The sequence below is a fragment of the Eleutherodactylus coqui genome, chromosome 8, assembly GCF_035609145.1.
Source record: "Eleutherodactylus coqui strain aEleCoq1 chromosome 8, aEleCoq1.hap1, whole genome shotgun sequence".
In the NCBI taxonomy this organism is placed as follows: Eukaryota; Metazoa; Chordata; class Amphibia; order Anura; family Eleutherodactylidae; genus Eleutherodactylus; species Eleutherodactylus coqui.
Window position 1 is genome coordinate 65,414,342 of NC_089844.1, and position 27,734 is coordinate 65,442,075.

The following is a 27,734-nucleotide window of genomic DNA, read 5'->3' on the forward strand; positions in this document are numbered from 1 at the left end:
TCCTTCGGAATGTCTTGCGCTATTGTATTCAATGAGACTTTCAAAGACATTGCATTGTAAAATGAGTATCCAGCCTGCTAAGGGGTAATGATGACTGGGGAAGGCAATGGCAAACCACCCCGCAAAAACAGTCTGCCAAGAAAGCGTCACAATATGACATCACTCGAGGAGTCAGTCATGACTCGGTGCATGCACCAGGGGACTTTACCTTACCTATTTAGGCAGTAGAAGTAATTCGGAGGATTTATGCCGGCCAGGGGAATTCCGGGCTGCGGCGTAAGTGGACAAGAAAATGCTCATTTTAGCCACGACTCGATTGCGGCTTTTTACCGTTCATGCAATTTTCGGCCGTGATGCGGCCAGCGTAAAACCGCATAGTCTGTGTGAAAAAGGCCTAAAAAGTTCAAAACTCTGTAGACAGGTAGGGTATTATTACACAGATGTCATTAACACTTGGGGTAATAGTGCTAATTGCCAGGCTGCATCTTTGCTTGCAGACTCAGCCCGGCAATTGTTGGGAAAAGGCGAGTGCTAGTGGCAGCCACTGGTGTTTGCAGAATAGCATCGATAGAGCGGTTAGTGCGCTTGCTAATTCTAATTAATACATTGTTTTAAGTTTTAACTATTTCCTTTTCAGGGCGCACAGTTTAGAGAGAGCAGCGCTCTTAGGCACCAGGGGCTGTGTGCATCTGTACCCCTGATTTGCAGCCTACTTTGCACCAGTAATTATCACATTACGCCAAAATATTTTTCCCATTGACATCTGCTGAAAACACAGCTAAATAAACACACTTGACGCTCCGAGCTATTCATAGAGTAAAAGCCGCTGACAGCAGTGTAAATCTTCATTGGAATAAATTAGATTTTTCAATGCCTAAAAATAACAATCAATATCTTAAATGGAATTCAATGCTGCAATCCATGTGCTTCCCATGGCCTTCAGATATTTACACGGAGCTATAGTGAGCATATGGTCAGTGTTTGTTTATGTAGACTTGTAATGACAGCTGTAGAAAGTGACAAGCCGGCTATGAAATCTCTTGGAGCAATTAGTCTCTTGGCTGTAGGTTTTACCCCCCACTGTTCTGTATGCATTTACATAAACAGCAGCCACATGATGGGGTTAATAATATGTTCTGCGCACCCTGTATGTGCATGGGACTTTCTGAACTTTCAATGCCCCCTTTCAAAGTGAAGTTTCAAGTTCTCTGTAAACTTTGAGCAACCACGGCAAAATTACTTTCAGGAAGCCAAAACTTACACTAATTTCAGTTATTCTTCTCTTTGTTCAGACACATAAGTATGATATTTAACATAATTGACACTATTAATACATAAATTATTGATGTTTAAGATTACCTACAATCTGGATCCTATCTGAATTCCCCACAGTCCTGCATCTGTATTACAATGTGCTCGCCTATACAAAGAGCAATTACAATAATGGAAATAAGTTACTGGCTTCCTTCAGTATGTCAAACTAAGGATTTAGTGATACGCAACAGACTGGAGCAGCAAGAGTTATCTGGCGACAATAACATAGTCCTGTGATTTTTGATGTTTCAGAGGTGAAACAACAGTTGACTATCCTGTTGGAAAGGACTTCAGTAATTTTGCATTTAGTCAAGGCCACCTGTCCGTGAGTGACTGCATGAGTGATCTTTGATGATGTCACTGTCATATGATCAATCACCGAAGCTCTGAGCTTCACCCCTGATCACATGACGGTGACATCACAGGTCCTAAAACAGAAGCCGTGTGCTTACAATTTCAATCTCTTTCACTATATTGTATTAGTAAGTGGCACATTGCACCAGCAGAAACACTGGTGCTAGAATTTCCTAATAATTATCAGTAATGTCCTACACACTGTAGTGTAACAAGTCACCTTAAGTCTGTTACTTCTACTACGGTACTATTTCCTCTTATGGAGACTGCCAAGATGATGAAGGGAGTGTTAGAGACTATGCAATGCTCCCTGGGAAAAAAGTATGCAAATTGAAGAGGAAAAAATGACTTCATAGCACTCTAAGGAATAACTAGAAATTCCAGTCACACCCTGAGGTGGAGATCAGCTGCATCCCAAAGCAATACTGAATTGGCTTAAAAAAATAATTATAAACATTTTTTCTGTAATCCCTTATGTAGATTCAGCTTCTGCCTGACAAGCTGGCACAAACATGAGATGAATATGAACTACAAGCGTTCTGTCAAGGGTCACTTTAGGTAAATGCAATATACCGTATAACAAAGAGGGCAAATTAAAATAAGTAACCATGTTTTATCACTTAACTATTTCTTAGGTCTCATGTCCATGGGCATGCATGGTTTCCACATGGGGAATCCCATACGGAATCCATCCGGGACCGCGGCGGGTGACCCTGCGTACCTGTCCGTGTCTTGGAAGTTCTGTACTGCAGATGTGTGTGGAAGTGATGGCCGGCATGCATGCACAGTACAGATTTTTTTCCAAACTCCTGCTTTTCCCGCAGAATCCGCGGCACGTCCGTAGTGTCAATTGGGGATGGACCGCGGATTGGACGGTTTCCATTGGCTTCAATGGAGAGGAAAGGGGAAGGCAGAGGGAGAAGCAGATACATCAATCTGCTCTTATATCTAACGGTGAGTTTATTATTATTATTTATTTACATCACCAATCTCCAGTACTTGAAGACTCTACTGTCTTCCATGATGATGTTATCTGAGAAAGAATTAGGATGACCTGTGTTACACTTGTTATCTAAGGGGTTAATACATCTTCATCTGACGCTGGTGGACACATGATGCTCTTGGGATCTGGGAGGGGTATGAGCATTTCCTGGAGTACTCATATGGTCATTATATCCAAATTTTTGCACTTATCAAATAATAATGTATGCCCATGTCATATTACGTATTATGAAACTTTTTATGATCTGTTTCTTTTAACAGTAGGGTGCTAGGATGTTGTCCACCTGTGGTAGGTCTATTATAGATTCCTTTGTTCTAGTTTTTCTAACACTTGATTTCTCCCTGTTGTGTTCTTCTCCAGTGCACCGTACAGACAATTAAGCATACTTGGTTGATAAGGCTTCGATATCCCTTCAGTATCACCTAAATTAAGGGATTACGCCAACATTTCTAGCAGAGAATGTGGGCGAGTGGAATGTTCTAAGGATCATCACGGTTTCTGGACAGTGAACTCCAAACAAATATGAATCCACGCAGTAAGATGAGACCTTTTTTTCTCATGCATGTTTGCTTCTGTCTTTGGAAGGTACAGTTTTTGGATTTACTTGCCATAGCATCAACCAGTGTATATTGTGTGCATGAATTAGCGGTGTTCACAGTGTGCGATTCTGATATAAAGACAGTGACTTAAAGGGGTTTTCCAGGGCAAATGCTATTGATGACCTATCCTCAGGATTGACTGGGGTCTATCGCTTGGGACCCCTACCAATCAGCTGAGCGGACGCATGCTGTCAGCATTGCAAATACATAGAGGTCGGAGCAGAAGCTTCCGCACCGACCTCTGTGTAGTGGCTGGCGCTTGTAACTGCAGGCACAGCTCGCGTTGATTTCATTGAGACCTATAGGGCATCAATAGTATTCTCCCTGGAAAACCCCTTTAACCTGGCTGTTCTGAGTGTATATGTTCTATAAGGTGAAGATAGTGAGAGACTCTTGTAGAATTGTGTGCATTTATAACATCCCATCTGTTAGAAGATTCACAGACAGACAAGACAAAGAATTTCTGAGTTAAAATTGCCACATTGTTCCCCCTCCCTAAGCTATGCTGCAGAGATAATGACTTCAACTGAAATGTGGGTGTTTTCAGTAACCCTGTGTGTCCTGACATACAGACTCCTAACATAGGGAGAAATCTCTTTTGTCTGGTGAATCTGCATCATAATAAGTGGAGCCTATGCTTCAGGTTGGACTCGTTAGTCCTGTGAATAACCTGTGGAAATGAATGTAACATGTTGTGAAATTGATCTATGCTGGATAAATGTATATTGAAACCTTTAAGACAGTCTCATACTGGTAGAATGGTGTTTATTCAGTCTAATGGATACCTGATCGTCATGCTAATTGGTCTAAGTGGAGTCTGGGACTACACTAATGGTTTAAAAGACTTCAAGGAAGTGCCCATTGATAGTTATTCTGATGATGACAATTGCGGTAAGAATTCTGGATTTGTAGAATTCTGTAATAATGGATTAAAAGACATTGAGGAAGTTTTTGTTAAAGTATATCATTTAGGGAATTATATTTGTAGCTGCAGATGAGCTGGGATGAGTTAAATGTCCGATGGACAGAGGAAGCAACCCAGTGTAGGTCATGCTCAATTATTTTAACAGTTTTGGCCACTCTAGGAGTGCCAAAAGAGAGAGAATACGCCAAGGGCTGGATGTTTGGATGTGAAAAAATGATCATGGATTCATTATGAAAGGCTATGTAAAGGGCTCAGCCATTCAGAGACAGCATTTGATGAACCAATGAATGGCTATGATTGGTTCATCGAGTGCTGTCAGTGATTGGCTGAGCGCCGTGGCGCTCAGCTAATTAGAGGCAGCACTTCCTGAAGGTGGGGATTTTCCAATCCCTGACCAGAAGAGATGCCTGAAGACAACTTTGCTTCTTAGGTGATGTATCAGTGATATAAACTCATGCAACTTTGTAGCAATGTGATATCGCAGCAAGAAAATGCAGCAATATCGCACGGACCACCGATATGACATCGCCTGTGTGGAAGCATCCTAAATCTTATCCTGTTATTTGATCCTTAATAATGTGGATTTGTTATTTTTGTGAATTTTGTGTTTATGTGTGAAGGGCCCATACACGTATTTGTGTCTAGTTATATGGTTAATGTGTACCATTGGACGACTGGGAATAGATTGAGAGACACACCTTAAAAGTTCCCCAAACCACAAGGAATAGAGCCAGGTGATGTAAGGAGAAGAAGAGGAGATAGGTAGGATTTCTCTCACATGATAGTTTTGCCTCTCCTTTATACTGACCAAACTAGGAGAGCAGTGTATTCATTTGAGTGGTGCTAAAACAGTAATGAGACAATTGTGTACTTGACAAGCCTGATGTTGCATGTTCTGATTCATTATTTAAAACCCTCAATAAGGCCTCATTCGCACGAGCATGGTTTTAGAACAGTAAAGGCGCATGAAAAAATAGCGTCTAATAGAACCAATGGTTTCCTATGGAACCGTTCAGATGAAGGAATTTTAGACACGCAAAAAACTCGCACCTAACAAAGATAGGACATGCAACTGCAATGCCTGCATCTAAGGTCCATGGTGCGTGAAAGATAGGAGCCGACCTATCTTTGGTGCGTGATGCGTGGGAGTTTCCATAGACTCCTATGGGAGCTGTATAACATACACCACGCAGCTCCCACTCGTGTGAATGGGCAATTTCACAGCTAATTAAGCTCGAGACATGATAGCTTGAAATCACTCATTCATGAAATCTTTAGTGCATTATAGCCGCGATCATTTCACGCTCCGATACTAAAACCACACTCGTGTGAAGGAGGCTTAAATATAAGATTAAAAAGAGAAAAAAAAAACTTTGTTCTTCTGCAGAATTTCTTTTTAAATCATTGAGGTCAATTGAGTGGTTTGAAGAAACCGATATCAGTTTGTCAGTTTACATAAGTTTTTACAATGCAACATAAGTGTGAGCCCAGCCTTATTAGACCTGCATGTGAACCAAGATTGAACATTTAATACAAATTTCTCAAGATAAGTTTTAAACCATCTGTGAAGCAGAAGTAACAAAAGCAGAGAGGTCTGACATAAGCGTAAACCCATAAAAACACCTCACCCATTTCTCACAATAGACAGCACAGCCAAGTCATCCCTCTGTAGTTTCAATTCTATAAGCTTTAACCATATTCTGTGGTTTTTCTTTTCAATTGTGGTATTTCTTACCCAGTTATTTTGTTTTTTGTACTAAAAACCAGTAAACAGTTTTTGTCTTTTTTTATATTTGACTTCATAAAACTCCTCCCTTTACTTAACACCTTGCAACTAAAGCATTGAACTCATTTCAGATTTCGCTGGTATAGTTTTGGGTGGTTGCAAAATTTGGATCTGCAAACAGATTCTTATGCCCAAGGAGCTTAGAGGCTTCCTGTTACCGAAGAGAGCAGTTCTTTAAAGGGGTTGTCCCGCGAAAGCAAGTGGGGGTATACACTTCTGTATGGCCATATTAATGCACTTTGTAATGTACATTGTGCATTAATTATCAGCCATACAGAAGTTATTCACTTACCTGTTCCGTTGCTGGCGTCCCCGTCTCCATGGTGCCGTCTAATCTTCAGTGTCTAATCGCCCGATTAGACGCGCTTGCGCAGTCCTGTCTTCTTCTTTTCTGAATGGGGCCGCTCGTGCCAGAGAGCGGCTCCTCGTAGCTCCGCCCCGTCACGTGTGCCGATTCCAGCCAATCAGGAGGCTGGAATCGGCAATGGACCGCACAGAAGACCTGCGGTCCACCGAGGGTGAAGATCCCGGCGGCCATCTTCACAAGGTAAGTAAGAAGTCACCGGAGCGCGGGGATTCGGGTAAGTACTACCCGTTTTGCTTTTTTTTATCCCTGCATCGGGTTTGTCTCGCGCCGACGGGGGGGGGGGGGCTATTGAAAAAAACCAAAAAACATTTTGGCGCGGGACAACCCCTTTAATGGACGGTATGGAGACATAATCAACTATTTTAATGTCACAATTGGACTTTGTCAATACCATTATATTAAAACGATTGACAGATGAAGTGAAAAATACTGATCTCATGAAAAAGGTAGCAAGTTCTTGAAGTTCATGTGTTGAAAGCAGGAAAATGGGCAAATTTAAGGATCTGAGCAACTTTGACAAAAAAAATTGTGATAGCTACATAACTGGTCAGAGTATCTCTAAAAACAGCAGGTGTTGTGAAGTGTTCCCAGTAAGTAGTGCCTAGTACCTACCAAAAACAGTCTAAGGAAGAAGATTCAATGAATCAGTGAGAGTCATTGGTGCCCAAGCCTCATTCATGTACAACAGGAGCAAAGGCTAGTCTTTATGATCCAATCCCCCAGACGTGCTCCTGTAGCACAAATTGCCAAGAAACTTAATGCTGTCTGCAATAGAAGGTACAAGAACACACTGTACAATACAGCTTGGTGTGTCTGGGGCTAGAAGCCAAAGACTGGTCAAAGTGTTGATGCAGACCCCTATTCACTGCTGAGAGTGCCTACAATGGGTATATGAGCATTAGAACTGGACCATGGAGCAATGGAAAAAGGTGGCTTGGTGTGATAAATTATGTTTTCTTTTACATTATGTGGAGGATGCTTGTGCAGCATTAACCTGGGAAAATTATGGCAACAGAATGCACTATGGGAAGAAGACAAGCCAGTGGAGGCAGTATAGTGCTCTGGACAATATTCCACTGGAAAACCTTGGGTCCTGGGATTTGTGTGGATGCCACTTTGATATGTACCACATACGTAGACATCATTGTAGACCAAGTACACCCCTTCATGACAATATTTCCTATTTGCAGGGGCCTATTTCAGTAGAATAATGCACCCTCAAATTGTTCAGGAATGGTTTGACAAATGTAACAGGGGTCTTCAAATTCCCCCAGATCTTAATCCAATCTAAAATCTATTGGATGTGCTGGAAAAACAAGTCGATCCATGGAGGCTGCACCTCACAACTTACAGGATTTAAAGGATCTGCTGCTAACATCTTGGCTCCAGATATTATAGGACAGCTATAGAGATCTTGTAGAGTCTGTGCCTCAATGTGATAGAACTTTTTTGACATAGGGGGAAATCTGAACAATATTAGGCAGGTGGATGTAATGTTATTGCTGATCAATGTATATACAGTACTGGATGTTAGCACATGGTAACATTGACACAATGGACTAAAAAGAGGTTTGAAGTGTAGTAGAGTTTGCAGGATAGTCATTGCTATGACAATTTTATAATCATGGTCTGCAGAATTTGTATAGAGCAGCAATGTAATACTAATTTACCACTGTAAGCCTCTAATTTCACATAGAGGTACAGTAGACAGAGGTTTTACCTGTTGGATTTACAGGAGGCCAACAGAAAAAAAAAATAGTACTCTTGAATGTTGCAGTCGGGGTCCTATGTCCCCCAAGAGACTGGCGGACCCCCACAGATCAGCTTGTTATCCCATAGTCTACGGATAAGGTCCAGATTAATGTTACTGGAATACCCCTTTAACTCTGTCATACAATGGTGTACAGAGGAACTGTACTATGGCGCATAAACTTCTTATGGCTCTGTAGCTGTATGTGAAAAAAACCCTATTCTATTATAGAAATTATGCTGAATTAGGCCAGTTTCATAACTGCGTCAGAACCTCTGGCTAGAGGTTCCGTCTCAAATCCGGCTGAAAATACCGAAAGAAAAAGTGTGGCATGCAGAGCCTATTTTCTTCTGTCCAAAAGCAGGGCAGCTAGGTGGAAAGCGGGCGGACCCCATTATAGTCAATGGGGTCCGCCCGGAGCTGTTTGGTTCCATCCCTGGATGGAACCATTCAGCCGCAGGGATTCCCCTATCCTGCTCCTTGAACGAAGCAGAAAAACGAAATCCCCAATGCAGGTGTGAAAGCACCCTTATATAGTAATAAGTTGAACATATAATGACCTAATCATAAACAGACATTATAAATAATCATTACTTCTAAAAACAAAATAAAAATCTTTTAACGTTTCATCACATGACAAGTCACTGTGGCCTCCTGTTATAGCTACTGTACATGATAAAATATGATAAGTCATTGAAAAATAATAATAATAATACCTTCATAGCCATCATTGTCAAGATCTCCGAGATTGGTTATTGCTTCTCCAAACCTTGCTGCATATAGGTCACTTCCAGAAAGTTCATAATCAAGTTCTGACATTTGTCCCTACAAAAGGAAGGCATGATAGTTAGATATTAGTCTGTACTTTCGTAGTGCAACCACACACTATCTAGATTAGTCATTACCTAACCAGTGGCTCGTAGCCACATGTGCCCCCTGGCTGTGTTTCATGCCATGAGAGTCCTGAGTTGTAATCATATGCACTGGCAATTGACATAATTGCAGAAACATCCTTAACCACCAAGCAGAGCCAATTTGGATGACATAATATTAGATGCAATACTTTCTCCACATGTACGCTAAGTCTACATGGCGGCTTTCGGTGCGACAAAGATTGAGCTATAGCCTTGCTATATTGCATATGAATACCAGTGAATGAAGTCATCAAGTTTGAATTTCTCGCAATTGTCAGGTTGCGGCAACTTGCTAGTCACAACATGGCTATATTTACTAGCAATAGGTTGTGTTGTGGCAAAACCATGGTGCTAGGTCCAACTTTAGCCACGTAACAAGAGTTGCGCCCGAAGATGCTGTTTAGCCCTTGGCTAAATATTTATCCCCATCTTTAAAGGGGTTGTCCCGCGAAACAAAGTTGGGGTATACACTTCTGTATGGCCATATTAATGCACTTTGTAATATACATCGTGCATTAATTATGAGCCATACAGAAGTTATTCACTTACCTGTTCCGTTGCTAGCGTCCTCGTCTCCATGGTGCCGTCTAATCTTCAGCGTCTAATCGCCCGATTAGACGCGCTTGCGCAGTCCGGTCTTCTCCGTGTTGAATGGGGCTGCTCGTGCTGGAGAGCTGCTCCTCGTAGCTCCGCCCCGTCACGTGTGCCGATTCCAGCCAATCAGGGGGCTGGAATCGGCAATGGACCGCACAGAAGACCTGCGGTCCACCGAGGGTGAAGATCCCGGCGGCCATCTTCGCAAGGTAAGTAAGAAGTCACCGGAGCGCGGGGATTCGGGTAAGTACTATCCGTTTTTTTTTTTCAACACATGCATCGGGTTTGTCTCGCGCCGAACGGGGGGGCTGTTGAAAAAAAACAAAAAAACGTTTCGGCGCGGGACAACCCCTTTAAGCTAAATATTGTAAAATAGTATGGCCGAACAAATTCTTGTGTGGAGGGAGATCATGGGTAGATCCTGCTCCATACAATGTCGGATGCAGGCTGATTATTATAGCCTGCAACCACCTGCAACAGCTCTGATAAGCCGTGCTGCTCATTGGAGCAGTCAACTCTTTAAATATAGCTGTTAACAGCGGTATTTAAAGATTTAACAGCTCCGATGCGTGGTGCTGCTTATCGGAGCTGTTGCAGGCGGGGGCAGGCTGTAAGAAACATCCTGCACTCGATGTTCGGGGGTCCCGTATGGACTCCCGCGATAAGATCGTGGGAAGCTTTGCGGTTGCCACGGCAGGCAGAGACCTTCTGAAAGGCCCCAGGGTTGCCTATGCAGAGTGCCGATCAAGCTGTGCCTATAGCACAGCTTGATAGAATGTCTGTCCGATCGCTGCGTAGTATGATGTATTGTTATAGCATTACATCATACTGCAGGACAAGCTTGTCTATATGTAGTGAAGTTCGTAACTCGAATGTTTGCAAGTAGGGGACTTACTGTATATAATAGTTTGGCGATAATCAGTCAATGTATGGAAAACAAAGCTCACTTAGCTTTTACCTACCCCCCCTACTTCGGGGCACCTTATCAGGCTCTGCAATAGTTTTGTAAAGATTGTTCCTTTAAAGGGTTAAAGCTTCATGAAAGTTTGAAAAATGAACAAATTATGAATTTTGCGGAAAAAAAAAAATCAGTTCCGCTATTTGCATGTAAATGTTACTTAAAGCTGATCATTTCCTTGATAAGCTGCCCTGGCACGAGGCTTTTGTATCTGAACCCACAGACAGTTTACCACAAGCAGCTGAGTATTATCAGACTTTGTACTGATGTTCCTTTATCTTATCTCATTGCATACATTCCAAGATATTCACCAAGAGAAACACATGAAACTCAAGTCATAGCAACAACAAGTATTTCTATTCATAAGTGTCACGGTAACAATTTCATTTCTGGAACAGAGCTGCATTCATACTAGAGCAGACATTTCTGCATGTGAGTCCAGTTCTCGGTATTTAGAAATGGAATGAAAGGTATTTCTTTGTCATTTGAATCACATGTTCTATATTACCAGAGCAAACACGCATATTGCTGGTAAAAATGGTGATTTGCACGGTAAGCAGAAAGCATTTCCATCTTTCAGACAATGATTTTATGTCTGAGACCAGCATAATGGGAAGTCTGATAGAAAACTAGTGTCCTTAGTGAACAACTATGGCACATTTCCGGCCAACATCGGCAATATGAGGATGCATGGCCACTGGAGCGGCAAGTAATTCATCAAAGCACAATGGCGAGTTCTATGCATATAAAAATGGATGGGAGATAATTGTTGGGTTAGGGAGCTGCAGTGCCTCATAATCCACCCAATATTCTATAGAAATAATATTTGTGCTACACATTATAGGATCCAGGTATTTTTCATTCAGACAGTGCTATGTGCAGACTCCTCTGTAGCCAAGGTCTACGCACAGTGGTCCTTTACATTTTGAAGTGTCAGTCATTAACTTGAATTTGGGCCAAAGTGATTTCATAAGTTTTTTCTGTCTCATGTCTAAAGAGAACAAGTTTTCTTCACTGACATAGAAGGGGCTTCTTTACTGTAAGAGCAGTGAGACTATGGAACTGTCCGTCTGAGGACGTGGTGATGGCGAATTCGATACAAAAGTACAAGAGTGGGCTGGATGTCTTTCTTAAGTGATACAATATTTTATGTTATAATCACTTCAAAAGGGTCGGTGATTCGGGGATTATTCTGATTGCCAGGTTGGAGTCCGGAAGTTTTTTTCCCCCTTAAATAGGGAAAATTGACTTCTACTAGAGTTTAGCGAACATACTCTGCTGAGCTTGATGCTCGTTCGAGTATTAGCGTACTCGATGGTGCTCCTTACTCGAGCCGTGTTCGACCCTGCCCCAGTTTTTGGCTCCTCCTCGCTGTGACGTGCCTGTTTTGGCCCCACGCCTCAGCGACGCAGCGTGTGCAATGTCAATTTTTTTGTCTGGCAGGCAGGGGAGAGAGAAAGAGAGAGAGAGACGAACCTAGAAAAAAAAAAGCTCGGCACCCGGCGTCCCACATACAAAAATGCTTGAGTCTCCCATTGTAGTCAATGGGGTTCGTTACAATAGGCTGAACTGGATGTATACATGTCGTTATAGAATGCAAGAAAAAAATGGCATGTTGCATCACATGTAGAGCTGAGCGAACACCAAAATGTTCAGGTGTTCGTTATTCGAAACGAACTTCCCGCGATGTTCGAGGGTTCGTTTCAAATAACGAACCCCATTGAAGTCAATGGGCGACTAGAACATTTTTGTATTTCGCCGATGCTCGCTAAGGTTTTCATGTGTGAAAATCTGGGCAATTCAAGAAAGTGATGGGAACGACACAGCAACGGATAGGGCAGGCGAGGGGCTACATGTTGGGCTGCATCTCAAGTTCACAGGTCCCACTATTAAGCCAGAATACCGGCAAGAGTGGGCCCCCCCCCCTCCCAACAACTTTTACTTCTGAAAAGCCATCATTAGCATGGCATACCTTTGCTAAGCACCACACTACCTCCAACAAAGCACAATCACCGCCTGCATGACACTCCACTGCCACTTCTACTGGGTTACATGCTGCCCAACCGCCCCTCCTCCCCCCCACAGCGCACACCAAAGTGTCCCTGCGCAGCCTTCAGCTGCCCTCATGCCACACCACCCTCATGTCTATTTAGAAGTGCGTCTGCCATGACGAGGGACCGCAGGCACACACTGCACAGGGTTGGCACGGCTAGGCAGCGACCCTCTTTAAAAGGGGCGGGGCGATAGCCCACAATGCTGTACAGAAGCAATGAGAAATAGAATCCTGTGCCACCGCCATCAGGAGCTGCACACGTGGGCATAGCAATGGGGAACCTATGTGCCACACACTATTCATTCTGTCAAGGTGTCTGCATGCCCCAGTTAGACCGGGCTTTTTAATTCATAGACACAGGCAGGTACAACTCCCTATTGTGAAGTCCCTGTCGACCGACAGCATGGGTGGCTCCCTGGAACCCACCGGCGGTACACAAAAATATCCCATTGCATTGCCCAACACAGCTGAGGTAGTAATGTCGTGCGTAATACAGGTGGGCTTCGGCCCACACTGCATGCCCCAGTCAGACTGGGGTTCTTTAGAAGTGGACACATGTAGGTTAAACTCCCTGTGGACCCACAGCATGGGTGGGTGCCAGGAAGCCACCGGCGGTACATAGAAATATCCCATTGCATTGCCCAACACAGCTGAGGTAGTAATGTCGTGCGTAATACAGGTGGGCTTCGGCCCACACTGCATGCCCCAGTCTGACTGGGGTTCTTTAGAAGTGGACACATGTAGGTTAAACTCCCTGTGGACCCACAGCATGGGTGGGTGCCAGGAAGCCACCGGCGGTACATAGAAATATCCCATTGCATTGCCCAACACAGCTGAGGTAGTAATGTCGTGCGTAATACAGGTGGGCTTCGGCCCACACTGCATGCCCCAGTCTGACTGGGGTTCTTTAGAAGTGGACACATGTAGGTTAAACTCCCTGTGGACCCACAGCATGGGTGAGTGCCAGGAAGCCACCGGCGGTACATAGAAATATCCCATTGCATTGCCCAACACAGCTGAGGTAGTAATGTCGTGCGTAATACAGGTGGGCTTCGGCCCACACTGCATGCCCCAGTCAGACTGGGGTTCTTTACAAGTGGACACATGTAGGTTACACTCCGTGTGCACCTACAGCATGGGTGGCTCCCTGGAACCCACCGGCGGTACACAAAAATATCCCATTGCATTGCCCAACACAGCTGAGGTAGTAATGTTGTGCGTAATACAGGTGGGCTTCGGCCCACACTGCATGCCCCAGTCAGACTGGGGTTCTTTACAAGTGGACACATGTAGGTTACACTCCGTGTGCACCTACAGCATGGGTGGCTCCCTGGAACCCACCGGCGGTACACAAAAATATCCCATTGCATTGCCCAACACAGCTGAGGTAGTAATGTCGTGCGTAATACAGGTGGGCTTCGGCCCACACTGCATTCCCCAGTCTGACTGGGGTTCTTTAGAAGTGGACACAGATGCATTTACAACTCCCTGTGGACCGACAGCATGGGTGGGTGCCAGGAAGCCACCGGCGGTACATAGAAACATCCCATTGCATTGCCCAACACAGCTGAGGTAGTAATGTCGTGCTTAATGCAGGTGGGCTAAAAATTTATTTGATTACACTGTAGGCGAGGGCCCACAAAAATTGCTGTATCAACAGTACTAATGTACATACCAAAAATTGGCCATGGCCAGCCAAGAGGGCAGGTGAAACCCATTAATCACTTTGGTTAATGTGGCTTAAGTGGTAACTAGGCCTGGAGGCAGCCCAGTGTAACGAAAAATTGGTTCAAGTTACAGTTCCAACGCTTTTAAGCGCATTGAAACTTTTAAAAATTGTTTAGAAAAATCATTTGAGTGAGCCTTGTGGCCCTAAGAAAAATTGCCCGTTCAGCGTGATTACGTGAGGTTTCAGGAGGAGTAGCAGGAGGAGGAGGAGGAGGAATATTAGACACAGATTGATGAAGCAGAAATGTCCCCGTTTTGGATGGTGAGAGAGAACGTAGCTTCCATCCACGGGTGCAGCCTACGTATTGCTTACGTATCGCTGCTGTCCGCTGGTGGAGAAGAGAAGTCTGGGGAAATCCAGGCTTTGTTCATCTTGATGAGTGTTAGCCTGTCGGCACTGTCGGGTGACAGGCGGGTACGCTTATCTGTGATGATTCCCCCAGCCGCACTAAACACCCAGCTTCGACACCCAGTAGTTGTAGGTGGCAGAGGCGTCACGGAGGACGGTCGTGCGATCGGCTACGTACTCCCTCACCATCCTTTTACAGTGCTCCCGCCGACTCAGCCTTGACTGGGGAGCGGTGACACAGTCTTGGTGGGGAGCCATAAAGCTGTCCAGGCCCTTAAAGACTGTTGCACTGCCTGGGATGTACATGCTGCTCGATCTCCGCACCTCCCCTGCTACCTTGCCCTCGGTACTGCGCCTTCTGCCACTAGCGCTGTCGGCTGGGAATTTTACCATCAGCTTGTCCGCAAGGGTCCTGTGGTATAGCAACACTCTCGAACCCCTTTCCTCTTCGGGAATGAGAGTGGGCAGGTTCTCCTTATAGCGTGGGTCGAGCAGTGTGTACACCCAGTAATCCGTTGTGGCCAGAATGCGTGCAACGCGAGGGTCATGAGAAAGGCATCCTAACATGAAGTCAGCCATGTGTGCCAGGGTACCAGTACGCAACACATGGCTGTCTTCACTAGGAAGATCACTTTCAGGATCCTCCTCCTCCTCCTCCTCCTCCTCAGGCCATACACGCTGAAAGGATGACAGGCAATCAGCCGGTGTACCGTCAGCAGTGGGCCAAGCTGTCTCTTCCCCCTCCTCCTCATCCTCCTCATGCTCCTCCTCCTCCTCCTGTACGCGCTGAGAAATAGACAGGAGGGTGCCCTGACTATCCAGCGGCATACTGTCTTCCCCCGCCCCCGTTTCCGAGCGCAAAGCAGCTGCCTTTATGCTTTGCAGGGAATTTCTCAAGATGCATAGCAGAGGAATGGTGACGCTAATGATTGTAGCATCGCCGCTCACCACCTGGGTAGACTGCTCAAAATTACCAAGGACATGGCAGATGTCTGCCAACCAGGCCCACTCTTCTGAAAGGAATTGAGGAGGCTGACTCCCACTGCGCCGCCCATGTTGGAGTTGGTATTCGACTATAGCTCTACGCTGTTCATAGAGCCTGGCCAACATGTGGAGCGTAGAGTTCCACCGTGTGGGCACGTCGCACAGCAGTCGGTGCACTGGCAGCTTAAAGTGATGTTGCAGGGTGCGCAGGGTGGCAGCATCTGTGTGGGACTTGCGGAAATGTGCGCAGAGCCGGCGCGCCTTTACGAGCAGGTCTGACAAGCGTGGGTAGCTTTTCAGAAAGCGCTGAACCACCAAATTAAAGACATGGGCCAGGCATGGCACGTGCGTGAGGCTGCCGAGCTGCAGAGCCGCCACCAGGTTACGGCCGTTGTCACACACGACCATGCCCGGTTGGAGGCTCAGCGGCGCAAGCCAGCGGTCGGTCTGCTGTGTCAGACCCTGCAGCAGTTCGTGGGCTGTGTGCCTCTTATCGCCTAAGCTGAGTAGTTTCAGCACGGCCTGCTGACGCTTGCCCACCGCTGTGCTGCCACACCGCGCGACACCGACTGCTGGCGACATGCTGCTGCTAACACATCTTGATTGCGAGACAGAGGAGGAGGAGGAGGAGGAGGGTGCTTTAGTGGAGGAAGCATACACCTCCGCAGATACAACCACCGAGCTGGTGCCCGCAATTCTGGGGGTGGGTAGGACGTGAGCGGTCCCAGGCTCTGACTCTCTCCCAGCCTCCACTAAATTCACCCAATGTGCCGTCAGGGAGATGTAGTGGCCCTGCCCGCCTGTGCTTGTCCACGTGTCCGTTGTTAAGTGGACCGTGGCAGTAACCGCGTTGGTGAGGGCGCGTACAATGTTGCGGGAGATGTGGTCGTGCAGGGCTGGGACGGCACATCGGGAAAAGTAGTGGCGACTGGGAACTGAGTAGCGCGGGGCCGCCGCCTCCATGATACTTTTGAAGGACTCAGTTTCCACAACCCTATACGGCAGCATCTCAAGGCTGATGAATTTTGCTATGCGGACGGTTAACGTTTGAGCGTGCGGGTGCGTGGCGGCGTACTTGCGCTTGCGCTCAAACACTTGCGCAAGCGACGGCTGGACGGTGCGCTGAACTACACTGATGGATGGGTCCGAGGACAGCGGAGGTGAGGGTGTGGGTGCAGGCCATGAGGCGGTAGTGCCTGTGTCCTGAGAGGGGGGTTGGATAGCAGTGTCAGGTTGGGGCACAGGGGGAGAGGCAGCGGTGCAAACCGGAGGTGGTGAACGGCCTTCGTCCCACCTTGTGGGGTGCTTGGCCATCATATGTCTGCGCATGCTGGTGGTGCTGAGGCTGTTGGTGTTGGCTCCCCGGCTGAGCTTTGCGCGACAAAGGTTGCACACCACTGCTCGTCGGTCGTCAGGCGTCTCTGTGAAAAACTCCCAGACCTTAGAGCACCTCGGCCTCTGCAGGGTGGCATGGCGCGAGGGTGCGCTTTGGGAAACAGTTGGTGGATTATTCGGTCTGGCCCTGCCTCTACCCCTGGACACCGCACTGCCTCTTGCAACCTGCCCTGCTGCTGCCCCTGCCTCCCCCTCTGAAGACCTGTCCTGAGTAGGCGTTGCAAACCAGGTGGGGTTAGTCACCTCATCGTCCTGCTGCTCTTCCTCAGAATCCTCTGTGCGCTCCTCCCTCGCACTTACTGCCCTCACTACTACCTGACTGCAAGACAACTGTGTCTCATGGTCATCGTCCTGCTCACCCACAGAAAGTTCTTGAGACAGTTTGCGGAAGTCCCCAGCCTCATCCCCCGGACCCCGGGAACTTTGCAATGGTTGGGCATCAGTGACGATAAACTCCTCTGGTGGGAGAGGAACCACTGCTGCCCAATCTGAGCAGGGGCCAGAGAACAGTTCCTGGGAGTCTTCACGCAGCTGAGCAGGTGTCATTGTAGTGGAGTGAGGAGGCTGGGAGGAAGGAGGAGCAGCAGACAGAGGATTCTGATTTGCAGCAGTGGACGGCGCAGAACTGCGGTTGGACGATAGGTTGCTCGAAGCACTTTCTGCCATCCAGGACAGGACCTGCTCACACTGCTCATTTTCTAATAACCGTCTCCCGCGTGGACCCATGAATTGTGCGATGACTGTCGGGACGCCAGAAACGTGCCTCTCTACTAATCGCGCCGCAGTCGGCTGCGATACACCTGGATCAGGAGTTTGGCCTGTGCCCACACCCTGACTTGGCCTTCCGCGTCCTCGGCCGCGTCCACGTCCTCTAGGCCTACCCCTACCCCTCAGCATGCTGTATTACCAGTGATTTGATTTCACAGGCAGGAAATAAATTGGCGCAAGACTGCAGGCCAAATATAATTTTTTCCCTTTTTTGAAAACGAAAGGCCCCACTGCCTCTAGTGAATGAATAATCTAAGTTTAATAACTGTGCTGTGGCCCTGCTAATGTGTCACAGAACTTGAGGGTAGCAGAGTTATTATAACTCTGGCAGAGCAGGTATTTTTTTCCCAATTAAGGAAAGCAAATGGCGAAGCCAGGAGTAAAACGTAGCTGGGTGCGTCTGATTTTTAAACGTTGCACACGCAGCCGACACGTGTCCACAGCCCTTAGGACAGACAGAGGCAGGTCAAATAGAATTTTTTTCACTTGTTTTACAAGCAAAAGGCCGCACTGCGTATATTCAATGAATAATAACTGTGTTGTGGCCCTGCCTACACAATTCTTTCCCTGCAGTATCAATGGAGGGTGCAATGCTCTGCAGAGGCGATTTTGATAAGAAAAAAAATATGCAGCACAGCTAACAGCAGCCTGGACAGTACTGCACACGGTTAAATATGGCCCTAGAAAGGACCGTTGAGGTTCTTGAAGGCTACACTCACTCCTAACACTCTCCCTGCCTATGCAGCACTTCTGTCCCTAATGCCGGGTGCAACGCTCTGCAGAGGCGATTTTGAGGAAAAAAAATAATTGCCACTGCTAACAGCAGCCAACACACAGCTATCAGTGGCCCTAATAAGGACCTTTGGGGGTCTTGAAGCCTACACTAACTACCAATTCTTTCCCTACAGCAGCTCCGGTACAAACAGCACTGTCCCTCATCTAACTCACAAGGCATCTGAGGCGAGCCGCGGGAGGGGCCGACTTTTATATTAGGCGGACACCTGATCTCGCCAGCCACTCACAGCAGGGGGGTGGTATAGGGCTGGAACAACACAGGAGGAAGTTGTAATGCCTTCCCTGTCTTTCAATTGGCCAGAAAAGCACGCTAACGTCTCAGGGAAGGAAGTGAAAGTAACCCGAACACCGCATGGTGTTCGTTACGAATAACGAACATCCCGAACACCCTAATATCCGCACGGATATCAAGTTCGGACGAACACGGTCGCTCATCTCTAATCACATGCTGTATTAGAGATTCTCTCTGTAAAGCAGTGCTACACAGAGGGCCTAATGTTTCATGATTATGATCATGCCGGCACTGCCACTAAGCATAATACACAGCCACAGTAACACTTTGAGGCCGCATTTACATGGCCGATAAACTTGTGTGAGTTCTGTCCTGTCTGACACAGACAGAACTCACGTGGAAAATGAACCCATCCATTTTAATGCGAACCAGAAACCAGCTCCTCTGCACTTGCTCCCATGCAAGGACTGGCTGGAAACCACAACTGATGCACAGGAAAGGGGAGAAAGTCCAGCACTGGGTAAAAAGCTTTCAGCCTTTATTAGATGATCCAGATAGACAAAGAAGAACAGAGAACACGTACTGCCCTTAATCATGGATGACTGTCAAAGACATGTAAGACGGCACATGTTCTCTGTTCTTTTATGTCTGCTTGGATCCGTTAATAAAGACTGAAAGCTTCTAACCCAACGCTGGACTTTTTCCATTTTCTTGTGCATCCATTTTTATAGGCTAATTCACATGAGCATTTTTTCACTCTGGCCCTCAAGGCTTAAAGGGGTTGTCCCGCGCCGAAACGGGTTTTTTTTTTTTTTCAACCCCCCCCCCCGTTCGGCGCGAGACAACCCCGATGCAGGGAAGTAAAGAAAGTTTACCGGAGCGCTTACCTTAATCCCCGCGCTCCGGTGACTTCAATACTTACCGCTGAAGATGGCCGCCGGGATCCTCTGTCTTCGTGGACCGCAGCTCTTCTGTGCGGTCCACTGCCGATTCCAGCCTCCTGATTGGCTGGAATCGGCACGTGACGGGGCGGAGCTACACGGAGCCGCTCTCTGGCACGAGCGGCTCCATAGAAGACTGCTGAAGACCCGGACTGCGCAAGCGCGGCTAATTTGGCCATCGGAGGCCAAAAATTAGTCGGCACCATGGAGACGAGGACGCTAGCAACGGAGCAGGTAAGTAAAAAACTTTTTATAACTTCTGTATGGCTCATAATTAATGCACAATGTATATTACAAAGTGCATTATTATGGCCATACAGAAGTGTATAGACCCACTTGCTGCCTCGGGACAACCCCTTTAAACAAATGAGCATGATACACAATACTTTGGCTCCTGCGCACTTTTTTGTGCAGTGAACGAGTGTATTTAGCACTCGTGCCTATGCAAATACGGAACATATTTGCGCAGGCACCGCTCATTCACATTAAAAGGCTAATTAGCCTAACACTGTGCCGGTGATTGCGGATATGCGCTGCATTTAGCGCATACCCACACAGGCATATGTGCGCGTTTGCGCACCTCCCATAGACCTCTATGGGTTTCTTTGGTATGCAAACACGCACAAAATAGGGCAGGTTTTTTTGTGCCCGTAACAAAAAAAAGGGAGAATGAACCCACTTAAACCAATAGATTCTATTCTCCGCATTATGCACACAGGACTTTCCTGCATGCAAAATCACAGCATATCACACTCATATGTTTAAGCCCTCAGTCACAGATTGAAAAAAATTGCTGCATGCCCCATTTGTGTACGAGTCATGCATGAGAATGGGGCATGTAATGTGCACTGCATGCCCCAGAGGGAGTGGCAGGAGTTAGTCCCACACTGACTTGATATTGATATCCAAAGGATAAGTCATTCATAGAGAAGTCCGAAAAAACTCCTTTAAATATTAGATCAAGTGTAAAAACATTTCTGGTTTAAAGATGACAAAGCACTAAACAAAAAAGGTAAAGTGAAACTACAGTAGCCCCCTAGATGGGGTGCAGCCATGCAGAAAGATAAGACATAGCACCGTGTACTCCCTCAAGCAGGTGCAGACAGGAAAATACATCAATCACATCACACCCAGCTATTCACACTGCATAAATGATAAAGCCGGAAAGTAAAAAATAAACTATTTAACCAGGAAATGTATTTTTGTATGTTTTAAGTGCACATACAGTATATACACATAGGTTTGGTCATGCATATTAAATGATATGCTCTGTCAAAACTTCTCACAACTTCTCCAGGAACAAACTTAAATATCACGTTTCTTCACCTTCTCATGCACAATTACTCCTTATTTGCTAAATTTATAAAATAAAAATAAGTCTTGGTATTTGTATAGCGCCAGCTTATTACGCAGCGCTTTCAGGTAATTATTATTATTACCCCCCACCAGGTTGGGTTTTAATTTTACCGACCTCAGAAGGATGAGTCAACCTTGAGCCGACTACCTGACCCAGGGGGATTGAACGTGCAACCTTCAGGCCGTAGGTGAGAGCCTACACGCTGTGCCACACAAGGCTGATTATACTGAGAACTGCAAAATCTAAAATAGAACCACTAATACAGCAAACCGATCTGATCTGCAAAGCAAAACTCCCACATCACTACCAAGGAGGTCCATTATATAATAAAGGGTTGCACATAAGTGCAAAAAAATATAGCAGCGCTTCTTACAGAGACTATGGTAGCCAAAGGAATCCAGAAGGTAGTAATAACAAAAAGGATTCTTTATTCGGACACAAGGTCCTAAGTGCAACGCGTTTCGTGTTCAAAAAGACTTTGTCAAGCACAAAAAAAGACATGAGAAATACAGTATTACAACACCTATATATATATATATATATATATATATATATATATATATATACACACACATACATACACATAAACCTATGCTATACACATAACAGTACCTGTCCTTGAGATGGAATGGCCGGCGCCATGATGGATGGGTCACGTGAGGCCCGCGTGACAAGTCACGTGATGGCAGCGTAGTGACGAAATCTGCGTCATAGCGCTAGGGGGCGGGGTTAAAGTTTGCAGCTGAGGGATGAGTGTTTGAAAGCTCAATATGCTTTATATCTTAATAGAGATAGTGTCTCTAAAAAGAGACACTACATATCTAAATATAGAAAAAAATGAAATGAAGAAAATAACCTGCCTAAATATCGGGATACGTCACATGATCCTATAACGGGGGCGTGGCCATTAGCGGAGCTGCGTTACATCACGCAGGGGGTGTGATCTGTACAATCCGGCAGACCGCAGATATAGAAAACCAAATAAGCCTATATAAAGTAACAGATGTAAAGGTCAGGAGTATAGTGGGGACACAAATCACATGATCCTATAACGGGGACATAAGTTGTCACCGGAGCTTCATTACGTCATACAGGGGGCGTGGTTAAAATTCAGCAGGACACAGGTATAGCAAGAGAAAGAGACCAAAATGAAAATGACAGGTATATGTCATCACGTGCTAAAGGGAACATATCATAGGATATTATGACTGGAGCGTGGCAGTTAGCGGGGGCTCCGTTGCATATACAGAGAAAATGATCTGTACAATTCAGCAGACAATGTTACATATGTACATACAATAAAACTGCGTGTTGTACTGATATATATATAAAGTAAGTAAAAAATAAACTATTTAACCAGGAAATGTATTTTTGTATGTTTTAAGTGCACATACAGTATATACACACAGGTTTGGTCATGCATATTAAATGATATTCTCTGTCAAAAGTTCTCACAACTTCTCCAGGAACAAACTTAAATATCACATGTTTCTTCACCTTCTCATGCACAATTACTCCTTATTTGCTAAATTTATAAAATAAAAATAAGTCTTGGTATTTGTATAGCGCCAGCTTATTACGCAGCGCTTTCAGGTAATTATTATTATTACCCCCCACCAAGTTGGGTTTTAATTTTACCGACCTCAGAAGGATGAGTCAACCTTGAGCCGGCTACCTGACCCAGGGGGATTGAACTTGCAACCTTCAGGCCGTAGGTGAGAGCCTACACTCTGTGCCACACAAGGCTGATTATACTGAGAACTGCAAAATCTAAAATAGAACCACTAATACAGCAAACCGATCTGATCTGCAAAGCAAAACTCCCACATCGCTACCAAGGAGGTCCATTACACCATTGTACCACAATTAACTCTTATCGCCCATTCACAGGAGGGTGATAAACGTCTGATCACTGGGGTCTCACTGCGGAGACCCCCACCAATAGTGAGAACGGGAATCCCGTGTCCCCCTCTCCTCCACTGAAATGAATGGATTCATGGATTGTTGCTGCGTACGTGTGACTACCACTTCATTCTGTCTCCATGTCACTGTGGGTAGGTGTAGCAAGCCCAAAGCGATGACAAGCGGGGGACATGGAGCCCCCCGTTCTTGGGATCATGGGGTCTCAAAAGTGAAAACCCCATTGATCAGACTTTTATCAGCTATCCTAAGAATAGGTGATAAAAGTTAATTATGGTACTACCCCTTTAACAACTAGCTGCCATTGTAGGCAATGATTCATCGATCTAGTGTGCAAGGTTTCTTACTAGTCTGTGTTTCTATACCCACTCACCCCCTAGGTGTCTCCACACACTTTTTGGGTGCTCTCCTTAAGGAGACACAACACCCCTCCTGACCCACATCATAGGCCTCTCACAAACTAAGCCAGAAGCCTACTGCACAGTGATGAGGGGCAATCACCCCAAAACAGCTGTCTGTGTATGGATTCTGGCTTGGCTTCATATTCCCAATCATTGTTTAGACTTGTTATAAAGTCACTTTGATTTGAAGGAATGCTGCCATCCAACAGGTGGCGCTGGAGAGGCATTTTTCCATCATCCTTATTTGCATGTGTTTCTTACCCAAACATGCAATAATCATAAGCAAACCTTACATGCCATATGTTGAACCATATGTTGTTGTTTATGTAAAAGCCAGCATCTCAAGTATGTCTCACATACTGATATATTCAGAAACTGAAGGTGATAAGAGGTTTGACATTGCAAGACAACGATCCAATGCATACTTCAAAATCAGCCTGGAACCTTTAGCGGCTTGGCTCCAATGCAAAGTCTATAACGAGATTCCCCAACTATAATTCTTCACTTATAGTACTGTCTTCTCCTATGGGGATGAGAGACCTTATTGGGTCTTCTATAGCTCCAGTGGCTCCAGGGCAGAGGTGCAACTGTATCCTCGGCTCCAGGGCAGAGGTGCAACTGTATCCTCGGCTCCAGGGCAGAGGTGCAACTGTATCCTCTGCACCCACTCTGGTTACACCCCTGCTTGAACTACTTTAACAATTGAAAGGTAATGTTTTTGGAATAATCTTTACAGTTCCAAGACATTCATTTTATTCAACACCTGTGACCTGTATTAAATAGGATGTGTGTGCAAGACAACCAATGAATAGCTCTGAACTATAAGGTTACATTCGCAATTGGCGGAATATCCACAGTGGATTCACCTCAAAATCTGCAGGCAATTCCGCATTTATGCCATGTGTGAACATGCACTAAGAATTCCACCAGAATGCATTGTGTGCAATGTCCATCCAGTTACGTACTGTGCATATATTTCCAATAAGGGAGATGGAACAAAACCTCTGTAATGCCACCCATTGGAAGGCAGCATTCCTGCAAGTCAATGTTAGACACTTTATGCAAGACTTGTAGGAATGCTACCTTCCAATAGGTGGTGCTGCAGAGGTATTGTTCCATCTCCCTTATTTGCATATTACCCAGAGGAGCATGAATGACCTTATAAGTCTCCTGACTCACTCAACTTCTAGGTGCTCTCCCTAAGGAGAAAATATAGCGTTTCTGACCTATATCCCCAATGTGACTGATACTTTATAGAGGAACCTCAGGGTGGGAAAATGCTTTCCAGAAGTTTCAAACAAGGCTGGAAATCATTAGGTTAGATGTACTGTACGTTACTGACAATGGATTCCCATTCAGCTTGGCAATTACAATCATCAGAGACTGTTACAGTGCAAAGTAACAAATAATCTCACCTCCTACCAATACAGAGAGATGTATGAAAATGAGACGAGGAGGGAAAGATAATGAATAACATTCTGGTCTAATTACAGAAGTGCAGGTTATAACACATGACAATATACTCTGAGAAGCGATGAATACCTGAGAGCATGTAATCGAAAATATCATTATCACCTCCTGTTATCACATTGCATTAACATTGTATCAAGTTGCAACTTTTTAGTTTATGAACTGTGAAGTGGATTGTCATCCTAAATTATCACCTGATAATGACACCGCACACGTGAGAATCAATTACAAATATTCCTGATTGTGCTTATGTCAAGCCCTATTCATAGGAAGGGTCGCTAACAAGTGATCCTCTAGTAGTGATGCCAATCTGTTTTCTACTACTTCTGTACAACATCTAAAAGAATGGGAACTTCCATGCATACAGGTAGGTTTGCTTATTTTTTTTTAGGTATGAACAAGTAATGCCCTCTATGATGGAATATATGTTCAGCATTGATCATTTGCTTATTTACTCAAGGCAAGTATCACTATGGACACTTGAGATTGAGAGGTTTTAAAGAATTAGTACTGTGTAGCCCTTTAACCCCTTGAGTGGCACGCCCGGAAATTTTCCGGGACAAGCTCCACTGCTCATAGCGAAATAGCCCGGAAGATTTCCGGGCTATGTATCACTATGGGAGCTGCAGAGCACAATGCCACAAGCTGTGACAGTGTGCTCTGCCTGCACAGACCCACACAGAGCAGAGCAAGGGCTTTGAAAAACCAACAGAAGATATTGCCGATATGCCGGCAACCTCCTGCTTTGTTTACAGGTTGCCATAGAGACATCGGCTTGTCAGAAGCAAGCCGATGGTCTCTGTGGCAGGGAGAGCTTGGTGCTTGGCTGTCAGAGGACAGCTAGGTACTAGCTCTTACAGCAGAGATCAGAGAAAACCTCCGATCTCTGCTGTGTTAACCCTTTACATGCTGCAGTCTATGTGACTGCAGCATGTAAAGGGCTGTCACTGCAGCATGTAAAGGGCTGTCACCATCGGACCCCCGGAATGTGATCAGGGGGTCCTGATGGGTCCCTGTGGAAGTCCCCTAAAGGGACAAAAAAAATTAAAAAAAAAAAAAGGAAAAAAATTATAAAAAATTATAAAAACACTTGTCTCCCTTTACTTTGTAAAAAATCAAAAATACAATCACACATGTGGTATCCATGCGTCGTAATGACCCAGAGAAGGAAGTTAATGCATTATTTAACCCCTTAATGACATGGCCACTTTTTTTCTTTTTTCCCCATTTATTTTTTTCCTCCCCTTTGTTTAAAAAATCACAACTTGTCCCGCAAAAAACAAGCCCTCATATGGCCATGTCAATGGAAAAATGAAAAAGTTATGGCTCTTGAGACGCAACTGCAAAATTAGTTGAAATTCAATGATTAGACCATTTTAAAAAACCTGCCCTGGTGGGCACGACAGGGTGGTAGGAAACCCGCCACTCAAGGGGTTAAAGGGAGTTTGTCAGCTGGAACATGCTGTCTACATGTAGGCATCATATTATAGAGCAGGAGAAGCTGAGCAGATTGATATATAGTCTTATGGGGAAAGGTTCGGTATAACTTGTATTTTATTCATTTATATCTTTGTACATTCAAAGCTGAACAGTGTAATGGGCGGAGCTATCAGTGATTAACAGCTGTGTAGGACTGTGCACATACACAGATAGCTGTCAATCACGGATAGGACCGCCCACTGGACTGTTCAGCTCACAATGTGCAGAGGTTTAGATGAATAAAATACAAGTTATACTGAATCTTTCCCCATAAAACTATATAACAATCTGCTCAGCTCCTCCTGCTCTATAACATGATGCCTGCAGTTTGTACAGCATGTTCAAGCTGACAGATTACCTTAAAAGGAATATTTTCCTCTTACGTTTTCATGGGATATCTATAAAATATGTCATGAATGCTTCATAAGTATGACTCCTAATTTTGGGATCCTCACCTATCAAGACAACAGGTCTGCTGTTCCCCAATCACTGATTCCTGGTCATATACTTCAAGTCAATAGATAAATATATGCAAACCAATAATATCTCCCAAAGTACACATACCCTTTTATTGACCATAAGACTGAAAAATCAATAAAATCATATATTATGATCCCATTTGGGCTTGTGACACACATGCTATTCTTCGAACATTAAAAAAAGTTGTTAGAATAATTTAGCAACAGAATCCTGTGTTATACTGTATGTCATGCAGAACCAATTCCTTATGCTGTTAAATAGACTTAGATTACTCACGCCTCCGTTGTTCATGTAGACGTACACTCTCCCTTCCTCTCGCACTGTGCTCTCCATTGGTGCTCCAACAAGCAAGTCTGATAGTCCATCACCATTTAAGTCCACAGCGCACACGGAAGCCCCAAAGTATGATCCCAACTGGCCAAACAAAAAAATGGATATAGATGTCATAAAGAATGAGGTATGATGTATACACAAGTCACATGATATAAGATGTAGATAAATATCAGATGTGTTTACACCAATTGTTCTATTTTATATATAAATGAAAGTGTAAGAAAGTAGACATTTGGTGTATAAATACAGGGAGTCGCCAAAAAATGTAAACACACTTTAAAAAGTTTATAACTCACTGGGGAAGATAAATCGAAACTGGTGCAAAGGAAAACTGGCATGGGTGCCCATAGCAACCAATCAGATTCCACATCTGGAAGATGCAAGCAGAGACCTGATTGGTTGCTATAGACAACTAAGCCAGTTTTCCTTTGCACCAGTTTTGGTTTATCTCCCCCACTTAATTTTCACTCCTTTTTAGGTTTAAC

The 27,734-nt window shown here is 45.1% G+C and overlaps 1 protein-coding gene across 1 annotated transcript in view; it reads right to left on the reverse strand.

Annotated features, from left to right (window-relative positions):
- The window catches only part of ITGA4 (integrin subunit alpha 4), a 142,013-nt gene that overhangs the window by 61,257 nt on the left and 53,022 nt on the right, over positions 1-27,734 (reverse strand). Inside the window, exons 9-10 of the mRNA XM_066575759.1 lie at positions 27,193-27,330; positions 8,815-8,923 (exon numbers count right to left, since the gene is read on the reverse strand). Of these exons, the coding sequence (XP_066431856.1) occupies positions 8,815-8,923; positions 27,193-27,330 (247 nt within the window). The remainder of the gene's footprint in view (positions 1-8,814; positions 8,924-27,192; positions 27,331-27,734) is intronic.